The following is a 15,413-nucleotide window of genomic DNA, read 5'->3' on the forward strand; positions in this document are numbered from 1 at the left end:
CATTTATCCAGGTCATCGTTCTCTTTGGGCAAATTTCATCGTAGGCAACTGGACTTGTATTTGTCTTAGGAAGACGTTTCGCCTCTTATCCAAGGGGCTTCATCAGTTCATCTGCCTTAAAGTGTTTCCGGGTTTGAAACATACAGGGATTTGGGGCCCTATCTTGCGCCAAAGTCCCTAAACCTGTTATTTAGGGATTTAGCATTGCGCAAGAGGCGTTCCCCCGTAAAAGTTGCTATCCTGCGCACCTCCCGTTATCCGTAAAACACCTGCGCTACCCGCTATATTATGCATAGGCGTGTTTTGGGCATTACGCCAATTACACCAATCAGCGTGCCAGGTGCCATTGCCTTTAAAGGCAGGATGCGCTATCCTAAATCCTAAACCCGTGATGGAGAGAGGGAGGTAGATTTTCTCAGGGCTTCTACTGAGGCTAAAGCAAGGTGGCTTTATATATATATATATATAAATATTATATATTATATTATAGGCGAGTTAATTTGGGAGGTGGAGCCACATGTATCCAAGTGGATGTGTCACAAGGTTGTACTGATTGAGTAAAATCCCCGGGTCACACCACACACACTCAAGAGGCAGAGGTGGAACTATGTGTAAACTGACATGGTAGATTGGGCAAATAAAATATTAAACATAATAATATAGCACAGCTGCTGGCTATTGATAAAACAATAAAACGCGCTGGCGTAAGTGTCCAATTAAAACAGTCTTTCTTCTAAACAGTCTATATGAGTAATATACTCAGTCCATTCCGGCGGCGTCCCGGTATCAGTCCGACCGCGTGCGTGGCGAGGCTCCGTCGGGGCGCGCATTGAAGCCGTCTGAGCGCATTCTTGTTAAAGCCCAAACCCTTTCCTCATCAAAGTGCACATCAAAGTGCACATCACAATCCATGAGGAAAGGAGCCTCCACATTGGGGTACACAGGAAACCCACCCACACAGACCAGTACCTTCTTTTTGACTCACACCATCCACTGGAGCACAAACTGGGGGTTATCAGAACCCTGCAACACAGGGCAGATAACGTACCAACCTCCACTCGGGCACAAGCTGAAGAACACGAACACCTAAGGGGAGCCCTGAAAACTTGTGGCTATCCGAGTTGGGCTTTTGGCAAAACACGCTCCAGAAAGAATAACAACACTGATGATGCTGAGAAAGTGAAAGACAAAGGCAAGAACATTGTAATTCCATATGTGTCTGGGGTTTCAGAGAAACTCAGGAGGATTTTTAACAAACATCAAATCCCTGTATGTTTCAAACCCGGAAACACTCTAAGGCAGAAACTGGTTCACCCTAAAGACAGGATACCACACAATCAGAAGAGCAACCTAATATATGCCGTCCAATGCAGTGAGGAATGCAAGGACTTATACATTGGGGAAACAAAACAACAAGTGAACAAGCGCATGGCCCAACACAGAAGGGCGAACTCCTCAGGTCCAATCTCAGCTGTCTATTCCCATCTAAAGGAAAAGGCACACTTCTTTGAAGACAGCAATGTTAAGATTTTGGACAGGGAGGACAGATGGTTTGAGAGAGGAGTAAAAGAGGCCATATATGTGAAAGTGGAAAAACCATCCCTCAACAGGGGAGGGGGTCTGCGGCACCACCTATCTCCAATCTATAATGTTGCCCTTTCATCAGTACCCAGGAGGTTCAACAAATTAACCTCAGACGACTCTCAACGATCGTCGTTCACCAGGGTTTCACCTGACTCTGACGACTGTAGTTTCACCAGACCACAACAATGGTCAAGTGAAACCAGTGCCTGCATGAACACACCCACAGGCATTAGGGTGGACACTCCCACAGAGGTTAAATACCTGGACCTTACCCCACTGTCTTTGTCAGACTAGTGCGGACTAGAAAGACCAATGCGCATGAACTGATGAAGCCCCTTGGATAAGAGGCCAAAGGTCTTCCTAAGACAAATATTAGTCCAGTTGCCTATGATTCAGTTTGCCCAAAGAGATTGTTAAGTGATAGAAAATAACCACAAAGTTTTGAAACAATCAGTATTTTAACATCAAAGTGGGGTGGTAGCAAACAGCTAATAAGGTTAGCACTACATTTAAAAAGTACATACACACTACAGCATATATGGCAGAAAAGCTCTGCTGCACTACCTTCCAAAGACTGAACTTGCCTTAACACCTGATGAAAACTGCTCACTGACCTCACTGATTTATTGAGTACATACTCTTGAAGTTTCAATTTGTTGCTATGATTGCATAGGTTAGTTCAAAACTTTATGGCTAGAATATGAATTGTGAACATTGTGTATTACACTTTTAATGCATACCCTCCAGCCACAGGACTTTTCACCCAGAGCATGGAAAATGTACCTTAAAGGAACAAATGGCCATATAAACCACTAAGGAGATTTATACATGGGAAAAACAGTGTGTGTGACACTTAAGACATTGTGTAGTGGACACACATTTTTACATGCATTTCCAGACGTCAAAAGCTCCTTTTCTACTGTTGTGCAAGACCTGATCAGTACATGTTATTCAATTCATTACATATTCAAATGTGTTTCCTTTTAACTAGTTATCACATGATTTCTTCATTAAAAAGAAACTTTATGGTGGTATCAGCACCAGTTCCTGCAACCTGCCAACCATCTCCTGTACTTGTAACCTATTGGCCAGTTTGTGTCTGTCCCTCCCCTCTAGCAGTTGGGCCTCTGCCTGAAGAAGCAGCCGCCTGGCCTCTGGAGCCTGGAGCTCACCTAGAGTCCCTGTTCCGCTGTGGCCTTGGACCCCCTCTGCTGGGTGATGGGTATGTTGGTCGGGCCTGTCGTCCTGGAGCCTGGCTCGGTAGGTGGCAGGGAGGGAGGGCAGGGACAAAAGTAAGGAAAATAGGCTTCCTTCTCTCTCTGAAGCGTCCTCCTTGGCTCTTCTTTGTCCTCTCTGGGAGAGAAAATGGAAGGGAGTTAAGCAGAACCATAGGGGCACACAAGCACAATCAGAAACAAACGAGGACAAATATAGACCAATTCAAAGGTGTGTGAATGCATGCTTTTTTCTTTACAATCCAATATTTTCTTACTTTTGCTATATCCTGGAGGCAGAAGCAAGGTGAAGTTCTGCTGACCACTGGATAAATAAAAAATGTATTTTTCTACTGTGCGTGTCATATTTTTCGTTCTTATCTTCTGGATTTTCTCTTTGAACATAATTTTCCTTTCATTCTCAGCAGCTGTAATACACAATCATCATTACACTATTTACTGCACTATCTGCTGACCCAGTCTCCCCACAGGGATCATTATGGCTTCAAAGCATTATGAAAAGACCTGTGTGAATATGGAAACAATGATTTATATGTGTGTGTGTGTGTGTGTGTGTGTGTGGGTGTGTGCGTGCATGCGTGTGTGGTGTGCGTGTGTGATTGTGTATGTATGTACCTGTGCTTTGGGCAATTTTGACAATATGTCATTCAGTCTCTTTAACCCTCGATTACCATGGCAACAAACTGCCGTTCTCCTATTGGTTGCATGCCTGGGTGTCATAACAACAAGAGCTGTCAGATGGCAGTCCACCACACTGTCCTACACACACACAGAAAGATACAAAATGTCAAATGTAGCCTTTAAAAGAATGTTCCCTGCAATTCTGGCTCATCTGGCTTGTCTAACTCACCATCCAGACCCAGAACAGGTTCTCCACCTGTTTCCAGCTCACATAGGCTTCTAAGAGTTGACATAACTGCCACATACGCACACACTCCTGAAGTAAACACACACATATGACAGTCACAATGAGTATGTTTACATGCACACCATATTCCTGTTTTAACTGGAATATTCGCAATATTCCGGTTGCGCACGTGTCATGTAAACACGCACCGAACCCAATTAAGGTCATATTCCAGTTGGAGAGAATTCTGAATGAGTACGTTTACATGCACACCATATTCTGGTTCGGGTCAATATTCCGGCTAAGGTACCTGCACCGCGGCAACTGGAATATTCCGTTTACATGTTACTTGGCATATTCCGGTGTTTAGGCGTATTCCACTCTCTTACATAATGCGACACTCAGCTGCGGGGGGGCAGCAGTACGCGTATAGGCGTCTGGTCTGCTGGTAATACAAACGAAGAAGTCTTCTTCTTTTTCTTCTGTCACTAGTTCTATGTTTTCTCCCCTCGATATCCTCCATGATATTTAAGTCTTTCATTAGCTGAAGGCAGACTGCCTTCAGCTAATGCCTGTTCCAACCGGAATACTGTGGCATATAAACACCTTAGTCGGAAAATCCCCTGAACCGGAATATTCAGTCGCGTCTGCGCATGCTACAAAAACGCCCAGGATTCATTGTGAGTCACAATGAATCCTGGGCATTTTTGTTGCTATGGTTACTGCAAGCGGGGAGAACAACCTGGCAAACAGCATGACGAAAAGCAGCAAGAGTCAGTATTTTTGGAGTGAGGAGGAGACTGCAGTCTGCCTTCAGCTAATGAAAGATTTTAATATATTGATTGGAGAAAACACTGAAATAGTGAGAGCTTCTTCTTCTTCTTCTTCTGTATTTCCGGCAGACCAGACGCGAATACGCCGAAACACGGGAATATGCCAAGTAACATGTAAACGGAATATTCCAGTTGCCGCAGCGCAGTTACCTTAACCGGAATATTGACCCTAACTGGAATATGGTGTGCATGTAAACGTAGTCAATGTGTTTTAGAGACATCCAACTGGTTATTAGGTCAATCAACATTAGGGCTGCCACAATTAATCGCAACATCAACAATCAAAATAGTCGGCGACTAATTTAGTAATCGACATAATCGTTTTTTTTTTTTTTTTTAAGCTTTGTTTTTTGCTCAAAACTGCCGCTGTACCTTTGCTGTACCGCTGTCATGTTTGCCTTCTGTCCTTGACGCACATGCGCAGTAGTGCTCATCAGAGTCAGCGGTGACTATGGCGAGCCGGCAGCGGAGCTCCACAGTTTGGGGGCATTTTACCCAAAATATTAACTGGAAGACTGTGAAATGCAAAATCTGCAAGGCAGAGCTGGCATATCATGGCAGCACGACTGCCATGCACCAGCATTTGAAACGAAAGCATGTCGTGTTGGCTGCCGAAGAGGACGACGAAGAGGGACCGCCATCTCGGTAAGCTAGTTGGCTAGTTAGCTGCTAATAAAGTTAACGTCAACATTAATAAGCTACTTACCTATATTATTGATAGCTGTAAGTGTAAATGTTAATATTATCTGTAAGACTAGCGATGATGATGATTTAATTTGCTTTAAAGCAGTGTTTCTCATTGGGTGGTGCGAGCACTCCCTAGTGGTCCGCCATGAAATTGTGCTTTATATGCAATATTAAAAAAAAAAAAAAAAAGAAAAAAAAAGTTTGCAAGGACTCAGAAGTTTCCTTGAACCCCCTTTTCTAAAAAAAAAAAAAAAATCAACTGTATATAGAATATAATAAACACTTTAGAAACAGTAGAAAAAAATATCAGTGACTGACGGCTGATTGTTGTAGTACAGCTTTCTCCAGTTTACATTAATGATGATCAGTAAAGTGTCGTAACGTCAGAGTGACAGTGCTGAGAACTAGCTGTGAGAGAATAAATGTATCGGTGGCTAAAGACAGGAAAAATAAAAATAAAATCAAATGAGGAGGAAGCCGACACTGGCCAGGAGAAGGTGAGCCGGCGAGATGAAGAAGCAACACTGAGGACAGGAATGTAGAAGCTAGCTCCAGTGCCGCCAGTGCTAACGTTAGCACGCCATCGACAAGCAACAACCAACCCCGTCAAGCTCGGCCAGAACATAAAGTGAAACGGAAATACAACAAGGACTACTTGGAATTGGGCTTTTTTTGGACTGGCGATGCAGAGGATCCTAAACTTCACTGTGTGTTGTGTTACGAATCATTAGCAAATGAGTCTATGAAAGCAGCAAACCTCAAAAGGCACTTTCATAGCAAACACAAGGACTATGTGGGGAAACCGATAGCATTTTTTGAGAGGAAATGTGATGAGCTGCAGAAACACATGACGAAGGAGCCGTCGCAGATTTTTTACCCAGGGAAAATGCGAAGGCTACCGAAGCCTCATACAAGGTTTCCCTGATGATCGCCAAGACAGGGAAACCACATTCTATTGGTGAAACCTTGGTTAAACCAGCCGCAAAGGTCATGACTGAAACAATGTTAGGAAAGAAATCAAGTGATGAGGTTAACAAAGTTCCACTCTCCAATGACACCGTCAAGCGGCGGATAGTGTCTATGGCTCAAAATGTTGAAGAACAGCTGTTGACGCGCATACGCCAAAGCCGTTTTTTTTTTTTTTCACTACAACTGGACGAGTCTACAGACATTGGTAATGAGGCCAAACTGATGTGTTATGCCAGGTACATTTATGCTAGCGAAGTGCATTTTGATTTCCTTTTTTGTTGTTCCCTGCCGACCAATACAAAAGGAGAAGGAGAAGCTCTTTTTGACTCAGTTAATGATTGCATCGTCAAGAATAATCTGGACTGGACAAGATGCGTTGGGATTTGTACGGGTAGGCTATTTAAATGTTTTCTTTGTACTTAATTTACTCTGCAGCACTTTGAGATTGTTCACTCGTTGTGAAAGGCAATTACAAATAAAATTTATTATTAGTAGTAGTAGTAGTAGTAGTAGTAGCAGTGGTAGTATTATTAGTATTATTATTATTTATAACAGATGGTGCCACCGCGATGACTGGAAGACAGAGGGGACTAGTTGCGCGTGTCCGAGCAGTAGCACCACTGGCCACAGCAACACACTGTTGCATTCACTGAGAACAGCTGGCTGTCAAGAAAATGCCTCCAGGTCTTAAAACAGTACTGGACCAGTCTGTGAAAGTTGTGAATATGATCAAAGGAAAAGCTGTGAACACGCGTCTTTTTAAAGTGCTATGTGAAGAGATCGGAAGTGAGCACACAAAACTTCTGTATCATACTGAAGTGCGCTGGCTGTTGCGTGGGAAGGTACTCACCCGTAGACCATGTCTACACCAATGTTCCTGGCAGCTACAGAGCCCTCTCTCATCCTCATTTTGGCCAGTCAGACCACATTTCCCTGCTTCTCCTGCCTACCTACATCCAGCTGACAAAAAGGGTCAAACCAACTGTAAAAACAGTTAAAGTGTGGACAGATGAAGCTGCGGCGGCTCTACAGGACTGTTTTGAATGCAAAGACTGGCAGATGTTCAGGGATGCTGCTACCCAGGAGAACTATATTGACCTTGAAGAATACACATCATCAGTGACATCATACATCAGCAAATGTGCTGATGATGTGGTAAAAATAAGGACAGTTAAATCATTCCCTAATGAGAAAGCCTGGATGAATGGAGAGGTGAGAGCTCTATGTAGAGCCAAAAAAGCTGCCTTTAAGTCAGGTGACAAAGAAGCCTACAATGCTGCCAGAGCAAAACTGAAAGCTGGCATCAAGGAGGCAAAGCGAAGGCATCAGCAGAGACTGGAGAGAGACCTAGAGTTCTCATCGGGCCTGAAAATTAAGACCCGACCCGACCCGGGCCGGACTGGGCCAGCCCGAGGCCCGACCCGACCCGACTAATTAGCCGAACTTTAGGCCCGACAGCCTGATAAAGCCCAAAAAAGAAAAAAAAAACGCCCCTAATCGCCAAATTCGCCATTATTTAGCAGAGCCGGTCGGCCGCGGCACCGGGGCACCATCAGTCGGTATCAGGCGGGCCGGCCGCGGCACCGGCCTGCATCAGGCAGCTCACCTGTCAGATCCGGCAGACCTGACCGGGTGGGCGCGGTATCGGACGGTGCCGCGGTCGGCCCGCCTGATGCCGACTGATGGTGCCGCGGCATGTGCGGGTCAATACGGTAGTCTAGAAAACTGGAGATTTTTTTTTTTTTTCTCGTGCGCCCCCAAGTAGATTGCGCCCTGGGCAGTTGCACTGCCCATAGCAGAAACCGTCCCTGCTGCCGAGTCTGCCAGCACAGCGGGATACTGCTGCAACTCTCTCTCACTTGTTTGCGCTGCGCTCGCACAGCTGGTTGTCTGTCTGTCACTGAAAGTTTAGCCTCCAAATCTAATCCAGTCTCTCACTCTCCACCAGTCACATAAAAATGAAACGTCATAATCAATAACAGACCACATAATTCTATTTTTTTTATTTAAAAAAAAAAAAAAAAAAAATCCCCCACAGAACCCAAAGCCCGACCCGACCCGCCCAATTCACGTAAATTTTAGGCCCGACCCGACCCGAAAATGTCGGGTCGGGTCGGGTCGGGTTCGGGCAGAATATGAGAACTCTAGAGAGACCTCAACACCAACAACAGCAAACACTTGTGGCAGGCGGTCAAAAGTGTGACAGGCTACAAAAGCAGGAGTGCTCCCATCATGTGTGAGGCCACGTTACCAGACGAGCTAAATACATTTTATGCTCACTTTGATCTCCTCAACAGAGAGTCAGCTGTAAAGTCTACTCCGCCTCCAGAGGACCGGCCACTGTCTGTATCCACAGTGGATGTGAGGAAAGTCCTGCTGAAAGTGAATATGAGTAAAGCTGCTGGGCCTGACAACATCCCTGGCCGTGTACTAAAAATATGTGCCAACCAGCTAGTAGATGTCATTACTAACATTTTCAACATATCACTGTCACAGGAGAGTGTTCCCACCTGCTTCAAGACAGCCACCATCATCCCTGTGCCTAAAAAGTCTGCAGTGTCTGATCTAAATGACTACCGCCCTGTGGCACTCACCCCCATCCTGATGAAGTGCTTTGAGAAACTGGTTCTCCAGCACATAAAGAACAACATCCCTGCCAGTCTGGACCCTCAGCAGTTTGCATTCAGAACCAACAGATCCACAGAGGATGCCATATCCACTGCTCTCCACTCAGTCTTCACTCACCTGGAGAAAAGCAGCACCTACATCAGAATGCTGTTTGTTGACTTCAGCTCAGCTTTCAACACAATCTCCCCCATGAAGCTGATAGGAAAACTGAACACTCTGGGCATCAGTACCACTCTCTGCAAGTGGATACTGGACTTCCTCACAAACAGACCCCAGTCAGTTCGGATTGGCAGTCTCTCCTCCTCCACTCTAGTGCTCAACACCGGAGCGCCCCAGGGCTGTGTGCTCAGCCCCCTCCTGTTCACGCTGTACACCCACGACTGCAACCCCCGACATGGAGAGAACTCTATTGTGAAGGTCACGGATGACACCACCATCATCGGCCGGATCTCCAACAATGATGAGTTTTCATATCAAGAGGAAATCAAACATCTTGCAGAATGATGCACAGAAAACAACCTACTGCTCAACGTCAGCAAAACCAAAGAGCTGATAGTTGATTTTCGAAAAAAGGAGGCAAAGACACACAACCCTGTCTACATCAATGGAGCTGAGGTGGAGCAAGTAACCAGTTTTAAGTTCCTGGGAATCAACATAACAGAGAACCTGACATGGACTTCACATATCTCTGCCCTGGTTAAAAAAGCTCAGAAACGGCTGTATTTCTTAAGGAAACTTAAGAAAGCAAAATTCCTACGCCAAGTTCTTGTCAGCTTCTACAAAGGAGCGATTGAAAGCATCCTGACTGGAAACATCACAAACTGGCATGGAATGTGCACGGCCCAGGACAGGAAGACTCTGCAATGAGTGATTAAAACTGCCCAAAACATCATTGGTACCCATCTACCAAACATCAGTGATATCGGGGAGGTGAGGTGCCTGCGCAGAGCCAAGAGGATCCTAAAACACAACACCCACCCCAGCCACAGCCTGTTCACTCTGCTGCCGTCAGGCAAAAGATACAGAAGTATCCGCTGCTGTATCACCAGACTACAGAGCAGCTTCTTCCCTCAGGCTGTGAGACTACTGAGTGCACCATCTGAACTCCTCCAGGCTTAATAATTCTATTTTCTACACAATCAATTAATCAATCAAGAGGGAACCACATTTGAATTTCACTATACAACCTGTTGTATAATGACAAATAAACTTCCTTGTATCCCTGTATCCTTATATCCTTGTATATCCAACAGGCCTGTTCCATGCTTCCAACCAGAGAGGCTGACAGTCTTGTGGACATCACATCAGATGGGGGTCTGAAGATGACATTCAGAGAGGAATGTTTGACAGACTTTTGGGTCCATGTCCAACCTGAGCATCCTGAACTGGCTGCCTCTGCTCTGAAGGTGTTGATGCCTTTTCCAACCACATACAACTGCGAAGTGGGTTTTTCAACACTGGTGGGGCTGAAAACAAAAAAACGCAACTGGCTGGATGTGGGGCCAGATTTAAGACTAAAACTCTCCACTTTGGAGCCAGACATCACCTTTGTCTTGTCTCAGCGGCAGCAGATGCATTCTTCCCATTAAGTGGGGGGATAATGGGTGAGTAGGCCTACCAGTGATATTTTACTGGCTGCTATGTACTGTTAATGGATATGGGGGGCTTTAAGGCTTTAATTTACTGTTGAAGTGTATGATGCAAGTTGTGTAATATGTATGATGCGAGTTTATAATATATAAGTTTGCCGTCTGGGCTGTTGTTCCTGGGCTATTAAAGCTTGGTGGTCCGCGAGTTTTTTGGGGGGGGATAAGTGGTCCTTGGTCTGGAAAGGTTTGAGAAACACCGCTTTAAAGGTTATGTGTTTGCTGTAACGTTATAAAAACAATGTCCAAGCCAACCTGCACACCTCAGCAAGCAAATATCCTGACTGAAGCCATCCTCAACATGTTGGTGACCGACATGAGACCCCTTTCCATGGTTGCTGATGAAGGTTTCAAAAAAATGAACAAGCAGTTCAACCCAGACTACTGTAATAACTACTTACAAGGCCAATCCCACTTCACCAAACTGATGGAGAAGAAATATGACACAACTTTTGAGAAGGTAAGTCTCTCTCTCTCTCTCTCTCTCTCTCTCTCTCTCTCTCTCTCTCTCTCTCTCTCTCTCTCTCTCTCTCTCTCTCTCTCTCTCTCTCTCTCTCTCTCTCTCTCTCTCTCTCTCTCAAACCTATACAAGTAGGCTTATTTGTTTTTTTTTTTACTTAAACACAGTGCCTTGTTTTTCTAGTTGTACTGGGCTGTTCGTATTTTTGTATTTCTTCTACTACTTGAAATTTTGTTTGATGCCTGAGTGAAATATGTTTACAAGTATTTATTTTTGATACTATATTTGATACAATTTTTTTATTTAATGTTAATATTGCAAAGTTCATTAAAAGTTCAACTGAATTGCCATCTTAATTGTCTTCATTTTTAGTTAGCACATAACTTAAACACCTCAAGATGGAAGGAAGCAAATCATGGTAAAACAATAGAAGCTGCATGCTGGCGCAATAATCTGCAATTTACGTATGATCCGATTAATCGAGGAATCGCAAAAATAATCGGTGTCGTGTCAATTATCAGAATAGTCGTTTGTGGCAGCCCTAATCAACATAGTACAAAGTAGTTCTTCTCACTAATGCCCCTTTTCCACTAGTACCTACTCAGCCTGACTCGGCTCGACTCTACTCGGTTTAAGAGCTTTTCCATTAGGTGGTAGTACCTGCTAGCAGGTCCCATTTTAGCACCTAATCAGCCGGGGTTCCAAGCGAGCTGAGTCGAGCTGAGTCGAGCTGAAAATGTGACGTAAACGCCGTGCAGGCAACTGATTGGACAGGGAGTGACGAGAGCGACTCCTGCACGAAAACAAAACCCGACATTTAAAAAAAAAAAAAAAAAAAAAAACGGCAACAGCGGCCGTGCTCATTGATCGTCAGTGAAGTTGTCAAAGTCGGAAAATGGCAAGCAAACCGGTACCGCGGTCAAATAAAGATGTGGAGACTTTTCTGTGCTTGGTGGCGGCCCAAAGAATCCAGAGGGAGCTGGACGGTGCGCCGCCTTGCTATGACGACTCCACCCACGGCGAAGTGCTACTCAATTGTAATGGAAAACCACCTAAACTGTGTCGAGGCGAGTAGAGTCGAGCCGAGTCGAGCCGAGTCGAGCCGAGTAGATACTAATGGAAAAGGGCCATAACTGACTATCATCATTTTGAATGCTATTTCAAGATGTGGTTGCAGTTGGCTTTATTGTCATCAGAACCACATGAACACAAAGGCACAACTACTGCGATTCAATCACTCTGTGGTGATGAGCAGAAAATGAAAATGATTTTGTGGCCAACAAGCAGGGTAACACTAGCCTTCTAAAAAATTATGAAAACTGCACACTCTTCACCTCTGCTAAGTACTTAACTTTGGTCAGTGTTTATATGTAAAAGTTGTTTTTGAGTGAAACTTACATAAAATGAGAATAAAAGGAATGTCCAGGAGTCAGCACCAAGCTTAGTGTGATGCACACACACTTACCACTCTAAGTAGTGTAGAGCTTTGGTTAGAGAAGGAAGACAAGGGTGAGGAAGAGAGGACCTGAGAAGAAAAGATCTCTTTGTTCATTTTAAGTCAGTCATTGTCTTAATGATGGGTTAACAGGTCCAGTTGACCTTTGTATGTATGTTATTTTGCATTTAACTGCTCAAATAAAAACACGGATCATGGCTGTGACCAAAGGGAATAAACATTTGCAGATTTTCTGCTCACTGCGTGAAGGAGGCAGGCTTTCTCCTCCTGCATGGATAGCAGGGTCCGTCCCTGGAATCGCAGAAAGCCAATCAGCCACTGCATTCTCCTCAGGGAGGCGGCGTCTAACTGGGCATGATGAGAAATCTCAGGATTCACCTTGGTGACAGAGGCAGAGACCAGGGAGACACCTCAATTTAGATACAGTGGTCCCTCTTTTATCGCGGGAGTTACGTTCTAAAAATAACCCGCAATAGGCGAAATCCGCGAAGTAGTCAGCTTTATTTTTTACAATTATTATAGATGTTTTAAGGCTGTAAAACCCCTCACTACACACTTTATACACTTTTCACAGGCAGGCATTAACATTTTCTCACTTTTCTCTCTTGTTTAAACTCTCAAAGTTCAAACCTTCGTAGAAAAATAAGTCCAGTATGAACACATTCTGTACTGTACAGGAGACACGGCACAGAGGAGACTGATTGACAATGGTCTACAGTCCCTTAGCCAATCAGGACGCAGAACACAATGCGCTGTAAAAAAAAAATTTAAAAAAAATATGCAAAATTGCACTAAAAAAATCCGCGAAACTGCGAGGCCACGAAAGGTGAACCGCGTTATAGCGAGGGACAACTGTACACTCACAAGCCATAATCCTACAGAAGGTGTTAATAGGACTCAGGGTACAGACCAGTGGAGATGTCAGTAGTGTCTTGTCCAGCTGCTGTGCTCGCTGTGTCAGCAGTCTCTCCAGGGTTCCTGTAGCTAGCAGCCAGCCCAGCGCCAGGAGAAGCTCTCTGCTGGAGAAGCTCCTCCTCTCCCCTCCTTCTTGTCCTCCCACTCTACCATACATCCACTCAGCCTGGAAGCCAGTCTGCCACAGGCCTGCAACCACCAGCTTCTTGTTGCCTGAGGCTAGAGGAAAGATGAGGCAAAACCAAAAAAAAAAAAAAAAAAAGAAAGAAACAGCCAGTCAGCAACTACACATAGTCCTTCTCACAGCAGGGCATTAAAGTGTTTTAACTAACTAAAGAAGGCATACCAGTGAGTTTGCATATTTAGCCCAATATCTAAAAAATGTATATATGTCACGTTTCTGCTAATCTTTTCCCAAAGCAAGCAGTCATATTTTAGAACTAGCATTCTTCCTTCCTTTTATCCAGCCATTGGTTTCCATTCATTCTAGTACAATATGAAAATGAACTTTCAGAGACTTCAAACGTTCTTCACACCATTATTCCATCACCATAGTAAAGTCCTCGACATTAGTTTTCCTAAAAGCAGCAGCAGTGTTGTGTTTTGATGATCTGAAATTGGGTGGAGCGAAACAGTCCCTCCACTAGGGAAAATATTCCCAAGGGAATTGTTTGCTTTACAAAGAGAATTATCAGTTCTGTGGGTTATGAATGTTGACGAGTTTGTTACACAAAAAAGCAGAACATTATAAGGTGGGTGCTTCAACCAAAAATCAAATTTTGATTAGATTTTGATTATATGATTGTAGTAAATAGGCTAAACATTCAAAATCTGTGGTATGGTCCTTTGAATTGGGTTACATAGGAATGAAAGGGACACCTGCAGAGACAGTGAGAGGTGTGTGGATGTATGTGTTTTTAGTAGGAACAATTCCTGTCACGGAGTAATGCATGCCATGTATCACTCCATTTAGTTGGCTTTGTTTAAGGTTTTAGTTTTGTTCTAGACACTTCTTCTGTGTAATAAACATATGTACACATATATATGAAAACCTAACGTCAGTGTGTATATGCAGACAGAGACAGAAGGCACTGCCAACCTGACATGAGCTGTGAATCAGCTCCATAGGAAACTATGGTGGTTCTCTGAAGGATGTTGGCCAGCAGCTGCCAAAACTGATCCTCCTGCAAAACAACAAACAGAAAGATGACTAGCCTACATCGATCTCACTACGCTGGATGACAACACAAACATCTGTGTTTAATAAGAGCTCTACCCCTGAAAACGCTAACATTTGTATTGAGTGTTCAAAAATCAATATCTTTTTATATTGTCATTCATATATTTCTACTTGATGTCATATTGTTGATATTATCGCCAAACTAAGTGTCTTCATGTAACCCCCATTTACTCTATCTGTTTAAGTTTCATTTAATCTAACATACTTTTACGAATCAATTTTGCTTTAAACAAAAACAAAAACAAACACACAAAAAAAAAAAAAAAAAAACGAGGAACGGGGAAGTAAAAATTTTGTCACTGGAGACTTTTTTAGTTTTACGCCTTCTAAAAGTACAATATCATGCCAAAAAAGCAACAGAGAGCTGGGCGACAGCTAGCTGTATGGCTGCCATGTGTGACTGTTTTCCGTCGCCAGCCCAAAGAGAAACAGTTGTAGTGGACAAGTGTGCAAAATCAGTGATAAACGTACCACCTCGGGTCCACCACTGAATTTGGCACGTCTGAAGGCCTCTGGAGCGGGGACAGAGTCCAAGCCGGTGGCCGCTAGCAGCCTGCACAGAGCCACTATTACCTGCTTCACTCCGACACCGGCAGCCGCTTTACTCCGCTGCATATTCTGCTAGGTAGCTTCCGTAATTACTACAGTCCGTGTGAGTTAACGTAAAAAATTTCAAACATTAATAATTGACCATCCGCGCTTTGTAGATAAATTACTGAATTATACTGTTCACAGTTGGTATTTCGCGGCAAGGACGATAACTTCCGGTTAGAGGCCCGTTTCCAGGGAAGCAGAAAAAGAAAACAATCTCATACTTCACTGCCATTGGAGAAAACGGGTGATGGGCAGCTAAGTTGACCAATTATAAATATAGTTTGACGTTTCTCTCCCATCAATGCTTAAAAATATTACC

The 15,413-nt window shown here is 44.0% G+C and overlaps 1 protein-coding gene across 3 annotated transcripts; it reads right to left on the bottom strand.

Moving 5' to 3' along the window:
- Positions 1-1,989: 1,989 nt before the first annotated feature.
- On the bottom strand, positions 1,990-15,276 carry tedc1 (tubulin epsilon and delta complex 1). Of its 3 annotated transcripts, none has more exons than XM_030081798.1 (8): positions 14,972-15,276; positions 14,360-14,444; positions 13,256-13,473; positions 12,586-12,723; positions 12,355-12,414; positions 3,670-3,756; positions 3,435-3,578; positions 1,990-2,937 (listed from the first exon to the last, which is right to left on the bottom strand). In XM_030081798.1, the coding sequence occupies exons 1-8, from the start codon at positions 15,113-15,115 to the stop codon at positions 2,608-2,610; spliced, it is 1,206 nt and encodes a 401-aa protein (XP_029937658.1). In that variant the 5' UTR covers positions 15,116-15,276; the 3' UTR covers positions 1,990-2,607. The 3 variants fall into 3 exon arrangements, 2 of the variants coding, with proteins under 2 accessions (XP_029937658.1, XP_029937657.1); XM_030081797.1 differs by having other exon boundaries at positions 13,256-13,479; XR_003930356.1 differs by having other exon boundaries at positions 2,804-2,937; positions 3,435-3,528; positions 13,256-13,479.
- Between the last annotated feature and the right edge of the window lie 137 nt (positions 15,277-15,413).

This window comes from Myripristis murdjan, chromosome 22 (genome assembly GCF_902150065.1).
Source record: "Myripristis murdjan chromosome 22, fMyrMur1.1, whole genome shotgun sequence".
Taxonomy (NCBI): Eukaryota; Metazoa; Chordata; class Actinopteri; order Holocentriformes; family Holocentridae; genus Myripristis; species Myripristis murdjan.

Bases quoted from the DNA above. Each gene is read 5' to 3' on its own strand.
- tedc1 (XM_030081797.1), bottom strand. From the start codon at position 15,115: ATGCAGCGGAGTAAAGCGGCTGCCGGTGTCGGAGTGAAGCAGGTAATA. The intron at 12,724-13,255 runs GTCTGTACCCTG...TCTGTCACCAAG, and splicing joins CACTACTGACATCTCCACTG to GTGAATCCTGAGATTTCTCA. The intron at 2,938-3,434 runs GTACATACATAC...TTTCTCTCCCAG, and splicing joins CAAAATTGCCCAAAGCACAG to AGAGGACAAAGAAGAGCCAA.